Source organism: Oncorhynchus masou, chromosome 9 (genome assembly GCF_036934945.1).
Source record: "Oncorhynchus masou masou isolate Uvic2021 chromosome 9, UVic_Omas_1.1, whole genome shotgun sequence".
Taxonomy (NCBI): domain Eukaryota; kingdom Metazoa; phylum Chordata; class Actinopteri; order Salmoniformes; family Salmonidae; genus Oncorhynchus; species Oncorhynchus masou.
Window position 1 is genome coordinate 87,884,431 of NC_088220.1, and position 22,500 is coordinate 87,906,930.

Consider the following 22,500-nt stretch of genomic DNA (forward strand, 5'->3'; position numbering starts at 1 on the left):
TCTACATCCCAGACAACATGATAGTCTCTCCTCCACTGTCCTCTCCATCCCAGACAACATGATAGTCTCTCCTCCCCCTGTCCTCTACATCCCAGACAACATGATAGTCTCTCCTCCCCTGTCCTCTACATCCCAGACAACATGATAGTCTCTCCTCCCCTGTCCTCTCCATCCCAGACAACATGATAGTCTCTCCTCCCCTGTCCATCCCAGACAACATGATAGTCTCTCCTCCCCGGTCCTCTCCATCCCAGACAACATGATAGTCTCTCCTCCACTGTCCTCTCCATCCCAGACAACATGATAGTCTCTCCTCCCCTGTCCATCCCAGACAACATGATAGTCTCTCCTCCCCGGTCCTCTCCATCCCAGACAACATGATAGTCTCTCCTCCCCTGTCCTCTACATCCCAGACAACATGATAGTCTCTCCATCCCAGACAACATGATAGTCTCTCCTCCCCGGTCCTCTACATCCCAGACAACATGATAGTCTCTCCTCCCCTGTCCTCTCCATCCCAGACAACATGGTAGTCTCTCCTCCCCTGTCCTCTCCATCCCAGACAACATGATAGTCTCTCCTCCCCTGTCCTCTCCATCCCAGACAACATGATAGTCTCTCCTCCCCGGTCCTCTACATCCCAGACAACATGATAGTCTCTCCTCCCCTGTCCTCTCCATCCCAGACAACATGATAGTCTCTCCTCCCCTGTCCTCTCCATCCCAGACAACATGATAGTCTCTCCTCCCCTGTCCTCTACATCCCAGACAACATGATAGTCTCTCCTCCCCCTGTCCTCTACATCCCAGACAACATGATAGTCTCTCCTCCCCTGTCCTCTACATCCCAGACAACATGATAGTCTCTCCTCCCCTGTCCTCTACATCCCAGACAACATGATAGTCTCTCCTCTGTCCTCTCCATCCCAGACAACATGATAGTCTCTCCTCCCCCTGTCCTCTACATCCCAGACAACATGATAGTCTCTCCTCCCCTGTCCTCTACATCCCAGACAACATGATAGTCTCTCCTCCCCTGTCCTCTACATCCCAGACAACATGATAGTCTCTCCTCCCCTGTCCTCTACATCCCAGACAACATGATAGTCTCTCCTCTGTCCTCTCCATCCCAGACAACATGATAGTCTCTCCTCCCCTGTCCTCTCCATCCCAGACAACATGATAGTCTCTCCTCCCCTGTCCTCTCCATCCCAGACAACATGATAGTCTCTCCTCCCCGGTCCTCTCCATCCCAGACAACATGATAGTCTCTCCTCCCTGTCCTCTACATCCCAGACAACATGATAGTCTCTCCTCCCCGGTCCTCTACATCCCAGACAACATGATAGTCTCTCCTCCCCTGTCCTCTACATCCCAGACAACATGATAGTCTCTCCTCCCCTGTCCTCTACATCCCAGACAACATGATAGTCTCTCCTCCACTGTCCTCTCCATCCCAGACAACATGATAGTCTCTCCTCCCCTGTCCTCTACATCCCAGACAACATGATAGTCTCTCCTCCCCTGTCCTCTACATCCCAGACAACATGATAGTCTCTCCTCCCCTGTCCTCTCCATCCCAGACAACATGATAGTCTCTCCTCCCCTGTCCATCCCAGACAACATGATAGTCTCTCCTCCCCGGTCCTCTCCATCCCAGACAACATGATAGTCTCTCCTCCACTGTCCTCTCCATCCCAGACAACATGATAGTCTCTCCTCCCCTGTCCATCCCAGACAACATGATAGTCTCTCCTCCTCTGTATCCCTACACCACCACGCTACATGATAGGAGGAGCGACTATCATCCTGCTAGTAGTGAGGATGTTCTGGCAGGCTGAGACTAAGGTGACTGTAGAGGAATTTGACAAAGCCTGCGGGGGGCTCTATTCTGTTCTGTCTTTACTGAGGAAGAGTTTATCAATGTTCACATGTCCTTTTAACATATTTGATCTGAGGATGAGCTTGACAATGTTGATCCAGTTTCTGCATTCTTCCTTTCCGTTGATGCTACAGCGCTATGTGGACACACACACACACGCACACAGAGAGACAGGCCGAGAGACAGGCCGAGAGACAGGCCGAGAGACAGGCCAAGAGACAGGCCAAGAGACAGGCCAAGAGACAGGCCAAGAGACAGGCCAAGAGACAGGCCAAGAGACAGGCCAAGAGACAGGCCAAGAGACAGGCAGACACAGTCCAGAAAAGTGTGTTTGAGAGACAAGCAGACAAGACAGACAGACAGGCTGAAGACTGAATGAGTAGATATCCCAGTACGGATGTGTGTCTGTCTGTAGGGGACATGGTGGGGGCTGTGGAGTATGAAAGGCGAGGCTGTGTATAGAACTGGTTAATCAGGGTGGTCTGTTTACCAGTCACTATATCGTTCAGTGTTGTTTAATCCTGGTCCTGGGGAACCAAACATCCACAGGTGGTGTTTTCTTTCTTCTAGCGTCTAACACACATCTGATTCCACGAATCAAAGGTCTGATGAGTCCATCAGTTGAATCAGGAGGGCAGTGCAGAAACAGAGACCAGTAGAGACCGGGGTAGCAGAACCAGAGACCAGTAGAGACTGGGGTAGCAGAACCAGCTCTGAGTCTGGGAAACACTGTTACAATCTACCGATCCTGATGTGGTCACAGTAGTAGAGACCGGGGTAGCAGAACCAGAGACCAGTAGAGACTGGGGTAGCAGAACCAGCTCTGAGTCTGGGAAACACTGTTACAATCTACCGATCCTGATGTGGTCACAGTAGTAGAGACCGGGGTAGCAGAAACAGAGACCAGTAGAGACCGGGGTAGCAGAACCAGAGACCAGTAGAGACTGGGGTAGCAGAACCAGAGACCAGTAGAGACTGGGGTAGCAGAAACAGAGACCAGTAGAGACTGGGGTAGCAGAACCAGAGACCAGTAGAGACTGGGGTAGCAGAAACAGAGACCAGTAGAGACTGGTGTAGCAGAACCAGAGACCAGTAGAGACTGGGGTAGCAGAAACAGAGACCAGTAGAGACTGGGGTAGCAGAACCAGCTCTGAGTCTGGGAAACACTGTTACAATCTACCGATCCTGATGTGGTCACAGTAGTAGAGACCGGGGTAGCAGAAACAGAGACCAGTAGAGACCGGGGTAGCAGAAACAGAGACCAGTAGAGACTGGGGTAGCAGAAACAGAGACCAGTAGAGACCGGGGTAGCAGAAACAGAGACCAGTAGAGACTGGGGTAGCAGAAACAGAGACCAGCAGAGACTGGGGTAGAAGAAACAGAGACCAGCAGAGACTGGGGTAGAAGAAACAGAGACCAGTAGAGACCGGGGTAGCAGAAACAGAGACCAGCAGAGACTGGGGTAGAAGAAACAGAGACCAGCAGAGACTGGGGTAGAAGAAACAGAGACCAGCGGAGACTGGGGTAGAAGAAACAGAGACCAGTAGAGACTGGGGAAGCAGAAACAGAGACCAGTAGAGGCCGGGGTAGCAGAAACAGAGACCAGCAGAGACTGGGGTAGCAGAAACAGAGACCAGCAGAGACTGGGGTAGCAGAAACAGAGACCAGTAGAGACTGGGGTAGCAGAACCAGAGACCCGTAGAGACTGGGGTAGCAGAAACAGAGACCAGTAGAGACTGGGGTAGCAGAACCAGAGACCAGTAGAGACTGGGGTAGCAGAAACAGAGACCAGTAGAGACTGGTGTAGCAGAACCAGAGACCAGTAGAGACTGGGGTAGCAGAAACAGAGACCAGTAGAGACTGGGGTAGCAGAACCAGCTCTGAGTCTGGGAAACACTGTTACAATCTACCGATCCTGATGTGGTCACAGTAGTAGAGACCGGGGTAGCAGAAACAGAGACCAGTAGAGACCGGGGTAGCAGAAACAGAGACCAGTAGAGACTGGGGTAGCAGAAACAGAGACCAGCAGAGACCGGGGTAGCAGAAACAGAGACCAGTAGAGACCGGGGTAGCAGAAACAGAGACCAGTAGAGACCGGGGTAGCAGAAACAGAGACCAGTAGAGACTGGGGTAGCAGAAACAGAGACCAGTAGAGACTGGGGTAGCAGAAACAGAGACCAGTAGAGACTGGGGTAGCAGAAACAGAGACCAGTAGAGACTGGGGTAGCAGAACCAGCTCTGAGTCTGGGAAACACTGTTACAATCTACCGATCCTGATGTGGTCACAGTAGTAGAGACTGGGGTAGCAGAAACAGAGACCAGTAGAGACTGGGGTAGCAGAACCAGCTCTGAGTCTGGGAAACACTGTTACAATCTACCGATCCTGATGTGGTCACAGTAGTAGAGACCGGGGTAGCAGAAACAGAGACCAGTAGAGACTGGGGTAGCAGAAACAGAGACCAGTAGAGACCGGGGTAGCAGAAACAGAGACCAGTAGAGACTGGGGTAGCAGAAACAGAGACCAGTAGAGACTGGGGTAGCAGAAACAGAGACCAGTAGAGACTGGGGTAGCAGAAACAGAGACCAGTAGAGACTGGGGTAGCAGAAACAGAGACCAGCAGAGACTGGGGTAGAAGAAACAGAGACCAGCAGAGACTGGGGTAGAAGAAACAGAGACCAGTAGAGACCGGGGTAGCAGAAACAGAGACCAGCAGAGACTGGGGTAGAAGAAACAGAGACCAGCAGAGACTGGGGTAGAAGAAACAGAGACCAGCAGAGACTGGGGTAGAAGAAACAGAGACCAGCAGAGACTGGGGTAGAAGAAACAGAGACCAGTAGAGGCCGGGGTAGCAGAAACAGAGACCAGTAGAGACCGGGGTAGCAGAAACAGAGACCAGTAGAGGCCGGGGTAGCAGAAACAGAGACCAGCAGAGACTGGGGTAGAAGAAACAGAGACCAGCAGAGACTGGGGTAGAAGAAACAGAGACCAGCAGAGACTGGGGTAGAAGAAACAGAGACCAGTAGAGGCCGGGGTAGCAGAAACAGAGACCAGTAGAGGCCGGGGTAGCAGAAACAGAGACCAGTAGAGGCCGGGGTAGCAGAAACAGAGACCAGCAGAGACTGGGGTAGCAGAACCAGAGACCAGTAGAGACTGGGGTAGCAGAAACAGAGACCAGTAGAGACTGGGGTAGAAGAACCAGCTCTGAGTCTGGGAAACACTGTTACAATCTACCGATCCTGATGTGGTCACAGTAGTAGAGACTGGGGTAGCAGAACCAGAGACCAGTAGAGACTGGGGTAGCAGAACCAGCTCTGAGTCTGGGAAACACTGTTACAATCTACCGATCCTGATGTGGTCACAGTAGTAGAGACTGGGGTAGCAGAAACAGAGACCAGTAGAGACCGGGGAGGCAGAAACAGAACAGCAACAGTAAATGACACAAGACAGTGAGGTAATGGTGTAGTAGTGTAGTAGTGTGGTGGAGTAGTAGTGTGGTGGTGTAGTAGTGTAGTAGTGTGGTGGTGTAGTAGTGTAGTAGTGTGGTGGTGTAGTAGTGTGGTGGTGTAGTAGTGTAGTAGTGTGGTGGTGTAGTAGTGTAGTAGTGTGGTGGTGTAGTAGTGTGGTGGTGTAGTAGTGTGGTGGTGTAGTGGTGTGGTGGAGTAGTAGTGTGGTGGAGTAGTAGTGTGGTGGAGTAGTAGTGTGGTGGAGTAGTAGTGTGGTGGAGTAGTAGTGTAGTGGTGTAGTAGTGTAGTAGTGTGGTGGTGTAGTAGTGTGGTGGTGTAGTAGTGTAGTGGTGTAGTAGTGTAGTGGTGTAGTAGTGTCGTGGTGTAGTGGTGTAGTAGTGTAGTGGTGTAGTAGTGGAGTGGTATAGTAGTGGAGTGGTATAGTAGTGGAGTGGTGTAGTAGTGCGGTGGTGGTGTAGTAGTGCGGTGGTGTAGTGGTGTAGTAGTGCGGTAGTGTAGTAGTGTGGTGGTGTAGTAATGTAGTGGTGTAGTAGTGTGGTGGTGTAGTAGTGTAGTGGTGTAGTAGTGTAGTTGTGTAGTAGTGTGGTGGTGTAGTAATGTAGTGGTGTAGTTGTGTAGTAGTGTAGTGGTGTAGTAGTGTAGTGGGGTAGTAGTGTAGTAGTGTGGTGGTGTAGTAGTGTAGTAGTGTAGTAGTGTAGTGGTGTAGTAGTGTGGTGGTGTAGTGGGGTAGTAGTGTAGTAGTGTGGTGATGTAGTAGTGGTGGTGTAGTAGTGTGGTGGTGTAGTAATGTAGTGGTGTAGTAGTGTAGTGGTGTAGTAGTGTGGTGGTGTAGTAGTGTTGTGGTGTAGTGGTGTAGTAGTGTTGTGGTGTAGTGGTGTAGTGGTGTAGTAGTGTAGTGGTGTAGTGGTGTAGTAGTGTTGTGGTGTAGTGGTGTAGTGGTGTAGTAGTGTGGTGGTGTAGTAGTGTGGTGGTGGTGTAGTAGTGTAGTGGTGTAGTAGTATAGTAGTGTAGTGGTGTAGTAGTGTGGTGGTGGTGTAGTAGTGTGGTGGTGTAGTAGTGTGGTGGTGTAGTAGTGTTGTGGTGTAGTGGTGTAGTGGTGTAGTGGTGTAGTAGTGTGGTGGTGTAGTAGTGTGGTGGTGTAGTAGTGTAGTGGTGTAGTAGTGTAGTAGTATAGTAGTGTAGTGGTGTAGTAGTGTGGTGGTGTAGTAGTGTGGTGGTGTAGGGGTGTGGTGGTGTAGTAGTGTTGTGGTGTAGTGGTGTAGTAGTGTTGTGGTGTAGTGGTGTAGTGGTGTAGTGGTGTAGTAGTGTGGTGGTGTAGTAGTGTGGTGGTGTAGTGGTGTAGTAGTGTAGTAGTGTAGTGGGGTAGTAGTGTAGTAGTGTAGTGGTGTAGTAGTGTAGTAGTATAGTAGTGTAGTGGTGTAGGGGTGTAGTAGTGTAGTAGTGTAGTGGGGTAGTAGTGTAGTAGTGTAGTGGTGTAGTAGTGTAGTAGTATAGTAGTGTAGTGGTGTAGGGGTGTAGTAGTGTAGTAGTGTAGTGGGGTAGTAGTGTAGTAGTGTAGTGGTGTAGTAGTGTAGTAGTATAGTAGTGTAGTGGTGTAGGGGTGTAGGGGTGGTGTGTTGTTTTCCCTGGCCTGTTTGGCGAGGCTCGCTGTGAGCCTGACTTACTAAGGGGTGGTGGTAGTGGTGGTGTAGGGGTGGTGGTTGTGGTGGTGTTGGGGTGTTGGTGTGGTGTTTCCCCGGCCTTTTTGGCGAGGCTCGCTGTGAGCCTGACTTACTAAGGCGTTTGCACACGGCCATGCAGTATTCCTCAGAGTCAAAGTTGTTGCGGTTTCCAGCGCAGCCCCCATACACGAAGCGGACGCACTTCCTGGTTGTCATATCGAAGTGCCAGCGGGCCATGGAGGCACGGCAGGGGCCGGTCTCAGCCTCCAGGGTACACACCGCTGGTAGTCAGGGATAGGTCAGGGGTCAGCTGTTAGAACATCCACCCACAGGGGGGGGGGGGGGCAGCACTCACATCTAACCCTCAATGATTCATAACCACTGAGGGAACCTACTGAAGCAGGAAGTGTCATCCAGCAATGTCCTACACTACCTTGTCTTTCAACACTCCTACCCATGATCATCCTGATAGCGACTATGGCAGTTCATAACATGACACGGGATGTCAACATTGGAACATTAAAACGAAGGAATGCTGACACTGTAAAAACAACTCGTTTTAATTATACATTTCTACACTGCAAATTGAAAACTACTAATCCCAAAAAAGAGAAATCGGCATTTCAAAACTAATAATGATAATTTCATACATATTGACACATGATCACAAATCTATTTTTATGCAGATAGATGTATATACAAAAGTATGTGGACACCCCTTCAAATTAGTGGATTTTGCTATTTCATCCACACCCATTGGTTGACAGGTGTATAAAATCGGGCACAAAGCCATGTAATCTCCATAAACAAACATTAACAGAACTGAAGAGCTTTCAACGTGGCAACGTCACAGGATGCCACCTTTCCAACAAGTCAGTTCATCAAATTTTTGCCCTGCCCTTGAGCTGCCCCGGTCAACTGTAAGTGCTGTTTGTGAAGTGGAAACGTTTAGGAGCAACAACGGCTCAGACACGAAGTGGTAGGCCAAACACGCTCAAAGAACGGGACCTCCGAAGTGCGTAAAAATGGTCTGTCCTCAGTTGCAACACTCACTACCGAGTTCCAAACTGCCTCTGGAAGCAACGTCAGCACAAGAACTGTTCGTCGGGGGTTTCATGAAATGGGTTTCCGTGGCCGAGCAGCCGCTCACAAGCCTAAGATCACCATGCGCAATGCCAAGCGTTGGCTGGAGTGGTGTAAAGCTCGCCGCCATTGGACTTTGAAGCAGTGGAAACACGTTCTCTGGAGTGATGAATCACGCTTCACCGTATGGCAGTCTGACGGAGGAATATGGGTTTGGTAGATACCAGGAGAACGCTACCTGCCCTGATGTGCCTACTGTAACATTTGGTGGAGGAGGAATAATGTTCTGGGGCTGTTTTTCATGGTTCGGGCTCCTTAGATCCAGTGAAGGGAAACCTTCTAGACGATTCTGTGCCAACAGTTTGGGAAAGGCCGTTTCCAGTTTCAGCATGACAATGCCCCCCCGTGCACAAAGTGACGTCTATACTGAAATGGTGTGTCGAGATCGGTGTGGAAAAACTTGACTGGCCTGCACAGTGGAAAGCCTTCCCAGAAGAGTGGAGGCTGTTATAGCAGCAATGTTCCAACATCTAGTGGAAAGCCTTCCCAGAAGAGTGGAGGCTGTTATAGCAGCAATGTTCCAACATCTAGTGGAAAGCCTTCCCAGAAGAGTGGAGGCTGTTATAGCAGCAATGTTCCAACATCTAGTGGAAAGCCTTCCCAGAAGAGTGGAGGCTGTTATAGCAGCAATGTTCCAACATCTAGTGGAAAGCCTTCCCAGAAGAGTGGAGGCTGTTATAGCAGCAATGTTCCAGCATCTAGTGGAAAGCCTTCCCAGAAGAGTGGAGGCTGTTATAGCAGCAATGTTCCAACATCTAGTGGAAAGCCTTCCCAGACAGTGGAGGCTGTTATAGCAGCAATGTTCCAACATCTAGTGGAAAGCCTTCCCAGAAGAGTGGAGGCTGTTATAGCAGCAATGTTCCAACATCTAGTGGAAAGCCTTCCCAGGAGAGTGGAGGCTGTTATAGCAGCAATGTTCCAACATCTAGTGGAAAGCCTTCCCAGAAGAGTGGAGGCTGTTGTAGCAGCAATGTTCCAACATCTAGTGGAAAGCCTTCCCAGAAGAGTGGAGGCTGTTATAGCAGCAATGTTCCAACATCTAGTGGAAAGCCTTCCCAGAAGAGTGGAGGCTGTTATAGCAGCAATGTTCCTACATCTAGTGGAAAGCCTTCCCAGAAGAGTGGAGGCTGTTATAGCAGCAATGTTCCTACATCTAGTGGAAAGCCTTCCCAGAAGAGTGGAGGCTGTTATAGCAGCAATGTTCCAACATCTAGTGGAAAGCCTTCCCAGAAGAGTGGAGGCTGTTATAGCAGCAATGTTCCAACATCTAGTGGAAAGCCTTCCCAGAAGAGTGGAGGCTGTTATAGCAGTAATGTTCCAACATCTAGTGGAAAGCCTTCCCAGAAGAGTGGAGGCTGTTATAGCAGCAATGTTCCTACATCTAGTGGAAAGCCTTCCCAGAAGAGTGGAGGCTGTTATAGCAGCAATGTTCCAACATCTAGTGGAAAGCCTTTCCAGAAGAGTGGAGGCTGTTATAGCAGCAATGTTCCAACATCTAGTGGAAAGCCTTCCCAGAAGAGTGGAGGCTGTTATAGCAGCAATGTTCCAACATCTAGTGGAAAGCCTTCCCAGAAGAGTGGAGGCTGTTATAGCAGCAATGTTCCAACATCTAGTGGAAAGCCTTCCCAGAAGAGTGGAGGCTGTTATAGCAGCAATGTTCCAACATCTAGTGGAAAGCCTTCCCAGAAGAGTGGAGGCTGTTATAGCAGCAATGTTCCAACATCTAGTGAAAAGCCTTCCCAGAAGAGTGGAGGCTGTTATAGCAGCAATGTTCCAACATCTAGTGGAAAGCCTTCCCAGAAGAGTGGAGGCTGTTATAGCAGCAATGTTCCAACATCTAGTGGAAAGCCTTCCCAGAAGAGTGGAGGCTGTTATAGCAGCAATGTTCCAACATCTAGTGGAAAGCCTTCCCAGAAGAGTGGAGGTTGTTATAGCAGCAATGTTCCAACGTCTAGTGGAAAGCCTTCCCAGAAGAGTGGAGGCTGTTATAGCAGCAATGTTCCAACATCTAGTGGAAAGCCTTCCCAGAAGAGTGGAGGCTGTTATAGCAGCAATGTTCCAACATCTAGTGGAAAGCCTTCCCAGAAGAGTGGAGGCTGTTATAGCAGCAATGTTCCAACATCTAGTGAAAAGCCTTCCCAGACGAGTGGAGGCTGTTTTATAGCAGCAATGTTCCAACATCTAGTGGAAAGCCTTCCCAGAAGAGTGGAGGCTGTTATAGCAGCAATGTTCCAACATCTAGTGGAAAGCCTTCCCAGAAGAGTGGAGGCTGTTATAGCAGCAATGTTCCAACATCTAGTGGAAAGCCTTCCCAGATGAGTGGAGAATGTTATAGCAGCAATGTTCCAACATCTAGTGGAAAGCCTTCCTAGAAGAGTGGAGGCTGTTATAGCAGCAATGGTCCAACATCTAGTGGAAAGCCTTCCCAGAAGAGTGGAGGCTGTTATAGCAGCAATGGTCCAACATCTAGTGGAAAGCCTTCCCAGAAGAGTGGAGGCTGTTATAGCAGCAATGGTCCAACATCTAGTGGAAAGCCTTCCCAGAAGAGTGGAGGCTGTTATAGCAGCAATGTTCCAACATTTAGTGAAAAGCCTTCCCAGAAGAGTGGAGGCTGTTATAGCAGCAATGTTCCAACATCTAGTGGAAAGCCTTCCCAGAAGAGTGGAGGCTGTTATAGCAGCAATGTTCCAACATCTAGTGAAAAGCCTTCCCAGAAGAGTGGAGGCTGTTTTATAGCAGCAATGTTCCAACATCTAGTGGAAAGCCTTCCCAGAAGAGTGGAGGTTGTTTTATAGCAGCAATGTTCCTACATCTAGTGGAAAGCCTTCCCAGAAGAGTGGAGGCTGTTATAGCAGCAATGTTCCAACATCTAGTGGAAAGCCTTCCCAGAAGAGTGGAGGCTGTTATAGCAGCAATGTTCCTACATCTAGTGGAAAGCCTTCCCAGAAGAGTGGAGGCTGTTATAGCAGCAATGTTCCTACATCTAGTGGAAAGCCTTCCCAGAAGAGTGGAGGCTGTTATAGCAGCAATGTTCCTACATCTAGTGGAAAGCCTTCCCAGAAGAGTGGAGGCTGTTATAGCAGCAATGTTCCTACATCTAGTGGAAAGCCTTCCCAGAAGAGTGGAGGCTGTTATAGCAGCAATGTTCCAACATCTAGTGGAAATCCTTCCCAGAAGAGTGGAGGCTATTATAGCAGCAAAGGGGGGACAACTCCATATTAACGCCCATGATTTTGGAATGAGATGTTTGACGAGAAGAAGGTGTCCACACACTTTTGTCGTATTTTCAGCTCCAGACGTTTTGTTTCTGTACTCCAGAACTTTAGATTTGAAATTATACAAAGGTCAAAGTGCAGCCTGCCAGCTTTAAAATACTTTTTTTTGGTACCCTTTCCAGATCTGTTCCTAGACACAATCCCGTCTCTGAGCTCTACGGATAATTCCTTCGATCTCATGGCTTTGTTTTTGCTCTGACATGCTCTGTCAATTGTGGGACCTTATATAGACAGGTGTGTGCCTTTCCAAATCATGTCCAATCAATTGAATTTACCACAGGTGGACCCCAACCAAGTTGTAGAAACATCTCAAGGATGATCAATGGAAACAAGATGCACCTGAGCTCAATTTAGAGTCTCATAGCAAAAGGGTTTGAATACTTATGTAAATAAGGTATCTGTTTTTATTTTTAATACATTTGTAAACATTTCTAAAAACCTGCTTTCCCTTTGTCATTATGGGGTATTGTGATGTCATTATGGGATATTGTGATGTCATTATGGAGTATTGTGATGTCATTATGGGATATTGTGATGTCATTATGGGATATTGTGATGTCATTATGGAGTATTGTGATGTCATTATGGGATATTGTGATGTCATTATGGGATATTGTGATGTCATTATGGGATATTGTGATGTCATTATGGGATATTGTGATGTCATTATGGGATATTGTGATGTCATTATGGGGTTGTGTGTGTAGATTGATAAAGGATTTGTATTTGATTTTAGAAAAAGACGTAATAAAAGTCCAAGGGTCTGAATTGGATATGACCATTAAAAAAAAGGCATGATTGTTTGTCAATGTAAGGAATGTATTTTGTAATAACCTCTCCGGTTATTCTAATGGTGAGAGGTTAGCATGTCTTGGGGTTTGATATTTGTGAGTGTAACTTTCTCACTCATCATTATTCATGATTTATTCAAGACTAATCAGGAACCACATTAATGTAGAAGTGTTTAGAAACATGTTCTATTCTTATTCACAATAAAAGTGACTGCAAAATGTCAAATGATTTACCATTTACTATTTCTATTGGGCACAAAATAATGTGAAACACAACCAAAACAAACAGAATATGCATCCAACAAGTTTGTAGTCATAAGCTTCATGTAATCATTGTGTGCTATGAGTATGGGACCAAATACTACACTTTGACTACTTTAATACACTTAAGTGAATTTGTCCCAATACCTTTTGGTCCTCTAAAACAGGGGGACTGTGTACAAAAAGTGCGGTAATTTCTAAATGTTTCACCCGATATGGATGAAAATACCCTCAAATTAAAGCTGACAGTCCTGTACTTTAACCTCATAGTCATTGTATCATTTTAAATCCAAAGTGCTGGAGTACAGAGCCAAAACAACAACAAAAAATGGTGACTGTCCCAAAACACACACACACACACACACACACACACACACACACACACACACACACACACACACACAAAAAAAAGGTTGGGGTCACTTAGAAATGTCCTTGTTTTCCATGAAAACATACATGAAATGAGTTGCAAAATGATTATGACATATAGTCAAGATGTTGACATGGTTATAAATAATGACTTTGCTTTCGTCAAAGAATCCTCCATTTGCAGCAATTACAGCCTTGCAGACCTTTGGCATTCTAGTTGTCAATTTGTTGAGGTAATCTGAAGAGATTTCACCCCATGCTTCCTGAAGCACCTCCCACCAGAGAAGATGTAGTTGTGTTGGTCAGCACACTCCCACAAATTGGATTGGCTTGATGGGCACTTCTTACATACCAAACGGTCAAGCTGCTCCCACAACAGCTCAATAGGAGATCCGGTGACTCTGCTGGCCACTCCATTATAGACAGAATACCAGCTGACTGCTTCTTCCCTAAATAGTTCTTGCATAGTTTGGAGCTGTGCTCTGGGTCATTGTCCTGTTGTAGGAGGAGATTGACTCTAATTAAGCCCACAGGGTATGGCATGATGGAGTGATAGCCTTCCTTCTTCAAGATCCCTTTTGCCCTGTGTCATGACGTTGGCCTGGGGGTTGGTTTATGACAGTCATAAATACCTCTTCCCCCCTGTTTCCTCTCTCTACCCTACTGATGTTACATTTGCAAACACCTTTGTTGACACAGAGATTCTGGGAACATCAGTAGGTGGGGGAAATGAACTATATTCTGGAAATCCGACCAATTGAACATATGCAGTGGTACTTAATGAATATGATGTCAGTTTGGTTGTCATCTGAGACATTCTCATCAATGATAAAATGACAAACTCTACAGTGGAAAGTCTGCACATTGTAGTTATTGGATTCACATGGAATTGTTGTTCAATTTAAATGTTTGAATCTGAAATTATTCGTGATGAAATGTGATTTTAGCTTCTAAAATGTAAGATTTGGGTTTTCATAAGGTTAGGGCTCTGCTCAATCAGTGGCCCACCCCTGTGAAGAGACATGGGTTATAAAACCTTTCAGACACGCTCTCCTCTCCCTTTCTATATAAAGCCTTGACGACAACATTACCTCCTGTTCAGAGGATGTGAGGACGACGGTCCGATGTCAGAACGGTTCAGATAATAACTACAGAACGAAGCCAACACCAGCGTGAGCTATGTTTGCGAATGGTATGAACTTAAAACTCTTATTCACTACAGAAGTGATACCTTCTAGCCGTTGAGTTAGCAACAGCAGCTGCAAACGAGGGTTAGGAAGGAACAGACAGAGTATCCCGTCTATCATACAATGACGTTACAACAACGTAACCAATTTACCAGCAGAAACATTCTTCAAAGGGACAAAGGACTCGGTTTGGCAACACGGCCTTCCATCTACCACCAACCTACCGAAGAGCAGCTCAGAGTAAATATTTATTGCATTTTCCTTTTCCAAATGGGCGGTAATTTAGAATGCATAAGATACTGTATTTACGATAGCACAGCTTCTCCCTTTGTTCCTCAGTCTTCCCGCTCTTTCACTCAAACCCCGCCCCTTTTCTTTGTGTAACAAGCTGTCATATCTTTTCCGTCCGCTAGGGATGTTTTCCTTTATGACGTCATTTGTAATTAAGTTATGATTAATTATGTGTAGCTGTAATTCTGTGTGATTAGTTAGGAATTTAGTAAATAAATAATTAAACCATGTATTGCTGATTCAACTTGTTAGCCAGGGTTCGTGAAGATAAATAATATACAACTTTCAGAGTCTAAATAAGGTGAGGATAAAATATTGACTGCTACTGACGTAAAAGATGACCAGGTCTTTAAGAGTTTATTCGGAAGATAACAGCTCTATAAATATTATTTTGTGGTGCCCGACTCTCTAGTTAATTACATTTACATGATTAGCTCAATCAGGTAATATTTTATAGAACAGCATGTCATATCACTTAATCCGGCATAGCCAGACACGACACCTGTATAAATCTCCCACTCTACCACTACCAAAGCACCCCCAGACCATCACATTGTCTCCACTTGACAGATGCCGTTTTCTCAGTTGAGTTATAGCCTACAAGGTGGCCTACTGTAGCCAGCTAGCTAGCTGTTGCAAAATGGAGTGATAGCCTTCCTTCTTCAAGATCTCTTTTACCCTGTACAAATCTCCAAATTTACCACTACCAAAGCACGCCCACACCATCACATTCCCTTCACCATGCTTGACAGATGGCAGTAATCACTCCTCCAGCATCTTTTCATTTTTTCTGCATCTCACAAATGTTCTTCTGTGTGATCCGAACACCTCAAACTTAGATTAGTCTGTCCATGACACTTTTTCCCCAATCTTCCTCTGTCCAGTGTTTGTGTCCATCTTGATATTTTAGTTTTATTGGCCTGTCTAAGATATGGCTTTTTCTTTGCAACTCTGTCTAGAAGGCAGAAGTTGACGTTGAGACTGGACAGAAGGCCAGCATCCCGGAGTCACCTCTTCACTGTTGACATTGAGACTGGTGTATTGTGGGTACTATTTAATGAAGCTGCCAGTTGAGGACTTGTGAGGTGTCTGTTTCTCAAACTAGACACTAATGTACTTGTCCTCTTGCTCAGTTGTGCGCCGGGGCCTCCCACTCCTCTTTCTATTCTGGTTAGACCCAGTTTACGCTGTTCTGTGACTGGAGTAGTACACCGCGTTGTACGAGATCTTCAGTTCCTTGGCAATTTCTGGCATGGAATAGCCTTCATTTCTCAGAACAAGAATAGACTGACAAGTTTCAGAAGAAAGTCCTTTGTTTCTGGCCATTTTGAGCCTGTAATTGAACCCACAAATGCTGATGCTCCAGATACTCAACTAGGCTAAAGAAGGCCAGTTTTATTGCTTCTTTAAATCAGAACAACAGTTTTCAGCTGTGCTAACATAACTGCACAAGGGTTTTCTCATGATCAATTAGCCTTTTAAAATGATAAACTTGGATTAGCCAACACAACGTGCCATTGGAACACAGGAGTGATGGTTGCTGATAACGGGCCTCGGTACGCCTACGTAGATATTCCATTAAAAAATAAAGAATCAGCCGTCTCTAAGGGGACAATCTGTATTTCAATGGACAAAACAAAGTGGTTTTCTTTCAAAAACATTTCTAAGTGACCCCCAAACTTTTCAGCTGTGCTAACATAATTGACCCCCAAACTTTTGAACAGTAGTGTATTTTATTATATTATAATATATTATATATTTTGCAAAAAATAAATAACTCGCAGGCTGGTTCTGCCAGCAGGTCTGTTGCCGACGGCAACTCTAACTCTAAAAGGTGGAAAAGAAAGAATAAAAGACAGTACCAACCTTTGACCTCTGTCAGGGTCTTGTCTTCATCCTGGCTCTCTGGAACACTATCCCTCTCTTTCTTCTCCTCCTCCTCCTCTTCCTCTCTGTCGGCCTCCTCATCTTCATACACATAGTGGTACTCTTCCTCATCTTCATCTTCCTCGTCCAATGGCTCCTCCTCTTTCTGAGTGGTGGGCAGCTCATCAGCTGGGGCCTCGCTGAGAGAGAACGAGAGAGAGCGAGAGAGAGAGGGCGAGAGAGATAGAGAGATAGAGAGAGAGGGAGGGAGAGAGATAGGGAGGGAGAGAGATAGAGAGAGAGGGAGGGAGGGAGAGAGAGAGAGGGAGGGAGAGCGAGATTTAATTAATAGTAGAATAAATGTGACAATAGCTCCCTCATTCCAAAATCAAATCAATATTGACCTTATACATTACATCATTAACTAACCCTGATCCTATACATTACATGACCAAAAGTATGTGGACACCTGCTCGTCGAACATCTCATTCCAAAATCATGGGCATTAATATGGAGTTGGTTCCCCCTTTGTGCTATAACAGCCTCCACTCTTCCGGGAAGGCTTTCCACTAGATGTTGGAACATTGCTGCTATAACAGCCTCCAATCTTCTAGGAAGGCTTTCCACTAGATGTTGGAACATTGCTGCTATAACAGCCTCCACTCTTCTGGGAAGGCTTTCCACTAGATGTTGGAACATTGCTGCTATAACAGCCTCCACACTCTTCTGGGAAGGCTTTCCACTAGATGTAGGAACATTGCTGCTATAACAGCCTCCACTCTTCTGGGAAGGCTTTCCATTAGATGTTGGAACATTGCTGCTATAACAGCCTCCACTCTTCTGGGAAGGTTTTCCACTAGATGTTTGAACATTGCTGCTATAACAGCCTCCACTCTTCTGGGAAGGCTTTCCACTAGATGATGGAACATTGATGCTATAAACAGCCTCCACTCTTCTGGGAAGGCTTTCCACTAGATGTTGGAACATTGCTGCGGGGACTTGCTTCCATTCAGCCACAAGAGCATTAGTGAGGTTTGGCACTGATGTTGGGCGATTAGGCCTGGCTCACAGTCGGCGTTCCAATTCATCCCAAAGGTGTTCGATGGGGTTGAGGTCAGGGCTCTGTGCTGGCCAGTCAAGTTCTTCCACATCGATTTCGAGAAACCGTTTCTGTATGGACCTAGCTTTGTGCACGGGGGCATTGTCATGCTGAAACAGGAAAGGGCCTTCCCCAAACTGTTGCCACAAAGTTGGAAGCACAGAATAGTCTAGAATGTCATTGTATACTGTAGTGTTAAGGTTTCTCTTCACTGGAACAAAGGGGCCCGAACCATGAAATAACAGCCTCAGACCCTTATTCCTCATCCACCAACCTTTACAGTGTGCATTGGGTAGTGTTCTCTTGGCATCCGCCAAATCCAGATTCCTTCCGTCGGACTGCCAGATGGTGAAGCGTGATTCATCACTCCAGAGAACGTGTTTCCACTGCTTCAGAGTCCAATGGCGGCGAGCTTTACACTACTCCAGCTGACGCTTGGCATTATACTTGGTGATCTTAGGCTTATGTGCGGCTGCTCGGCCATGAAAACCCATTTCATGAAGCTCCAGTCTAACAGTTATTGTGCTGACGTTGCTTCCAGAGGCAGTTTGGAATTCGGTAGTGAGTGTTGCAACCGAGGACAGACAATTTTCACACACTTCAGCACTCGGCGGTCCAGTTCTGTGAGCTCGTGTGGTCTACCACTTCTCAGCTGAGCCGTTGTTGCTCCGAGACCTTTCCACAATAACCACTTCTAGGAGCAACAACAGCTCAGCTGAGCCGTTTGCCACGTTGAAAGTCACTGAGCTCACTGAACTGTTCAGTAAGGCCATTCTACTGCTAATGTTTGTCTATGGAGATTGCATGGCTGTGTGCTCGACTTTATACACCTGTAGAGGAATCCACTAATCAACGTAGGAAACACACACACACACACACACACACACACACACACACACACACACCTCTCCTTCTCTACAAGATCATCCTGATCCAGTGCTGTCTCCTCCACCTCTTCGTCCTCCTCTTCATCTTCTTCTTCTTCCTCCTGGGAGGGCATGGCGGGCAGGGAGGGTTCCCCAGGGGAGGGGCAGCATACATACTCTGTACCATGGAACTTATCAATGCCACAGGGCAGTAACATGCCATAGCTGTGAAGGACCATGGTCCCCTTGGAACAGGCCTTGGGAGAGGAGAGAGGGATGGAGAGGAGGGGGGAGAGGAGAAAGGGAGAGATGGGAGAGAGAGTGAAACGCTACACACGTAATACTGACAAGAAACAGACTGAGTAGAATGCCTCATAAGTCTATAGGCTGTAGAGGGTCTAGTGAGGCTGGGTCTAACTCGGACTGGGTCCAACTAGAGCCTGGCGGGGCTGGATCCAACTAGGACTGGGTCCAACTAGGGCCCAGCCCGCCGTGCAGGGACAAGCCAGTGGCAGCAAGTACACAGGGCTAGGAGCCAAGCAGGCCAGTACACAGGGCTAGGAGCCAAGCAGGCCAGTACACAGGGCCAGGAGCCAAGCAGGCCAGTACACAGGGCTAGGAGCCAAGCAGGCCAGTACACAGGGCTAGGAGCCAAGCAGGCCAGTACACAGGGCTAGGAGCCAAGCAGGCCAGTACACAGGGCTTGGAGCCAAGCAGGCCAGTACACAGGGCTAGGAGCCAAGCAGGCCAGTACACAGGGCTAGGAGCCAAGCAGGCCAGTACACAGGGCTAGGAGCCAAGCAGGCCAGTACACAGGGCTAGGAGCCAAGCAGGCCAGTACACAGGGCTAGGAGCCAAACAGGCCAGTACACAGGGCCAGGAGCCAAGCAGGCCAGTACACAGGGCTAGGAGCCAAGCAGGCCAGTACACAGGGCCAGGAGCCAAGCAGGCCAGTACACAGGGCCAGGAGCCAAGCAGGCCAGGTGTGTGTTGCTGTTGGCCCAGCAGGCTCCAAGATAGCCTTACGAAAGGAGGACTACATGGTTTCCACCACAGCACTAGTCTGGTTAGAGATCAGCTCTAAACCTAAACTCTGATCACAGGACAACTGGGAAGCACTCAGCCAGACAGGTAAAGAAGGTGGGAGGGGAGGGAGAGACAGGTAGAGAAGGGGGAGGGGAGGGAGAGACAGGTAGAGAAGGGGGAGGGGAGGGAGAGACAGGTAAAGAAGGTGGGAGGGGAGGGAGAGACAGGTAGAGAAGGGGGAGGGGAGGGAGAGACAGGTAGAGAAGGGGGAGGGGAGGGAGAGACAGGTAAAGAAGGTGGGAGGGGAGGGAGAGACAGGTAAAGAAGGTGGGAGGGGAGGGAGAGACAGGTAGAGAAGGGGGAGCGGAGGGAGAGACAGGTAGAGAAGGGGGAGCGGAGGGAGAGACAGGTAGAGAAGGGGGGAGGGAGGGAGAGACAGGAAGAGAGGGGGGAGGGGAGGGAGAGACAGGTAGAGAGGGGGGGAGGGGGAGAGACAGGTAGAGAGGGGGGAGGGGAGGGAGAGACAGGTAGAGAAGGGGGAGGGGAGAGAGACAGGTAGAGAGGGGGAGGGGAGGGAGACAGGTAGGGAGGGGAGGGAGACAGGTAGAGAGGGGGAGGGGAGGGAGAGACAGGTAGAGAAGGGGAGGGGAGGGAGAGACAGGTAGAGAAGGAGGGAGGGTAGGGAGAGACAGGTAGAGAGGGGGGAGGGAGGGAGAGACAGGTAGAGAGGGGGGAAGGGAGGGAGAGACAGGTAGAGAGGGGGGAAGGGAGGGAGAGACAGGTAGAGGGGGGAAGGGAGGGAGAGACAGGTAGAGAGGGGGGAAGGGAGGGAGAGACAGGTAGAGAAGGAGGGAGGGGAGGGAGAGACAGGTAGAGAGGGGGGAAGGGAGGGAGAGACAGGTAGAGAGGGGGAGGGGAGGGAGAGACAGGTAGAGAAGGAGGGAGGGCAGGGAGACAGTAACAGCGTGGGAGGATAGACTGAAAACAGAAACAGTGTAGAGTCCATTGGGCAACATGCCTTCTCCCTACTAGTTACCATAGAAGAACAACAGAGTCCTTGTTTAAAGCCTGTATATTACCCTGCTAGAGAGAGACCGACAGTGAGTGAGTGAGTGAGCCAGACAGACAGACAGACAGAGCGAAACAGCAAGCGAGACAGACAGAGAGCGAGACAGAGAGCGTCGAGAGAGCCAGACAGACAGAGAGAGAGAGCGAGAGAGCCAGACAGCCAGCCAGACAGACAGAGAGAGAGCGCAAGACATAGAGCGAGAGAGCGAGCGAGAGAGACGGCCAGACAGAGAGAGCGTGACAGCCAGACAGACAGAGAGAGAGCGAGACAGCCAGACAGACAGAGAGAGAGGGAGACAGCCAGAGAAAGGGAGACAGACAGACAGACAGAGAGCGAGACAGACAGAGAGCGAGACAGACAGAGAGCGAGACAGACAGAGAGCGAGACAGACAGAGAGCGAGACAGACAGAGAGCGAGACAGACAGAGAGCGAGACAGACAGAGAGCGAGACAGACAGAGTAGTTGTATTTCTATTTAACCTTTATTTCTTGGCAAGTCAGTTTAAGAACAAATTCTTAAGTGACGGCCAAACCCAGACGACCCTGGGCCAGCTGTGCACCGCCATATGGGACTCCCAATCACGGCCGGTTGTGATACAGCCCAGGATCGATTCAGGGTCTGTAATGACGTCTCTAGCAGTGAAGGACACACATGGTTCTTACCTCCTCGGCCACCCCGTGCCTCCTCGGCCACCCCGTGCCTCCTCGGCCACCCCGTGCCTCCTCGGCCACCCCGTGCCTAACACACATGGTTCTCACCTCCTCGGCCACCCCGTGCCACTGTTGGTGGCTGACACACATGGTTCTTACCTCCTCGGCCACCCCGTGCCTCCTCGGCTAACACACATGGTTCTCACCTCCTCGGCCACCCCGTGCCACTGTTGGTGCCTAACACACATGGTTCTTACCTCCTCGGCCACCCCGTGCCACTGTTGGTGGCTGACACACATGGTTCTCACCTCCTCGGCCACCCCGTGCCTAACACACATGGTTCTCACCTCCTCGGCCACCCCGTGCCACTGTTGGTGGCTGACACACATGGTTCTCACCTCCTCGGCCACCCCGTGCCACTGTTGGTGGCTGACACACATGGTTCTTACCTCCTCTGCCACCCCGTGCCACTGTTGGTAGCTGACACACATGGTTCTCACCTCCTCGGCCACCCCTTACCTCCTCGGCCACCCCGTGCCTCCTCGGCCACCCCTTACCTCCTCGGCCACCCCTTGCCTCCTCGGCCACCCCTTGCCTCCTCGGCCACCCCGTGCCTCCTCGGCCACCCCGTGCCTCCTCGGCCACCCCGTGCCTCCTCGGCCACCCCTTACCTCCTCGGCCACCCCGTGCCACTGTTGGTGGCTGACACACATGGTTCTCACCTCCTCGGCCACCCCGTGCCACTGTTGGTGGCTGACACACATGGTTCTTACCTCCTCTGCCACCCCGTGCCACTGTTGGTGGCTGACACACATGGTTCTCGCCTCCTCGGCCACCCCTCGCCTCCTCGGCCACCCCTCGCCTCCTCGGCCACCCCTCGCCTCCCCCTCGGCCACCCCTCGCCTCCCCCTCGGCCACCCCTCGCCTCCCCCTCGGCCACCCTCGCCTCCCCCTCGCCTCCTCGGCCACCCTCGCCTCCTCGGCCACCCCTCGCCTCCTCGGCCACCCCTCGCCTCCTCGGCCACCCCTCGCCTCCTCGGCCACCCCGTGCCACTGTTGGTGGCTGACACACATGGTTCTCACCTCCTCGGCCACCCCGTGCCACTGTTGGTGGCTGACACACGTGGTTCTCACCTCCTCAGCCACCCCGTGCCACTGTTGGTGGCTGACACACGTGGTTCTCACCTCCTCGGCCACCCCGTGCCACTGTTGGTGGCTGACACACATGGTTCTCACCTCCTCGGCCACCCCGCGCCTCCTCGGCCACCCCTCGCCTCCTCGGCCACCCCTCGCCTCCTCGGCCACCCCTCGCCTCCTCGGCCACCCCTCGCCTCCTCGGCCACCCCTCGCCTCCTCGGCCACCCCTCGCCTCCTCGGCCACCCCTCACCTCCTCGGCCACCCCTTACCTCCTCGGCCACCCCGTGCCACTGTTGGTGGCTGACACACATGGTTCTCACCTCCTCGGCCACCCCGTGCCACTGTTGGTGGCTGACACACATGGTTCTCACCTCCTCGGCCACCCCGTGCCACTGTTGGTGGCTGACACACATGGTTCTCACCTCCTCCGCCACCCCGTGCCACTGTTGGTGGCTGACACAC

The 22,500-nt window shown here is 49.6% G+C and overlaps 1 protein-coding gene across 13 annotated transcripts in view; it reads right to left on the reverse strand.

Annotated features, from left to right (window-relative positions):
* The window catches only part of aplp2 (amyloid beta (A4) precursor-like protein 2), a 174,177-nt gene that overhangs the window by 81,916 nt on the left and 69,761 nt on the right, over positions 1-22,500 (reverse strand). For 10 of the 13 annotated variants that reach the window (XM_064975371.1, XM_064975370.1, XM_064975363.1 and 7 more), the window contains exons 5-7: positions 18,195-18,412; positions 16,191-16,390; positions 7,121-7,288 (exon numbers count right to left, since the gene is read on the reverse strand). In XM_064975371.1, coding sequence (XP_064831443.1) covers positions 7,121-7,288; positions 16,191-16,390; positions 18,195-18,412 — 586 coding nt within the window. Of the gene's footprint in view, positions 1-7,120; positions 7,289-16,190; positions 16,391-18,194; positions 18,413-21,008; positions 21,068-22,500 lie in introns of those variants that run through there. The other 3 variants (XM_064975374.1, XM_064975372.1, XM_064975375.1) reach the window with 2 other exon arrangements.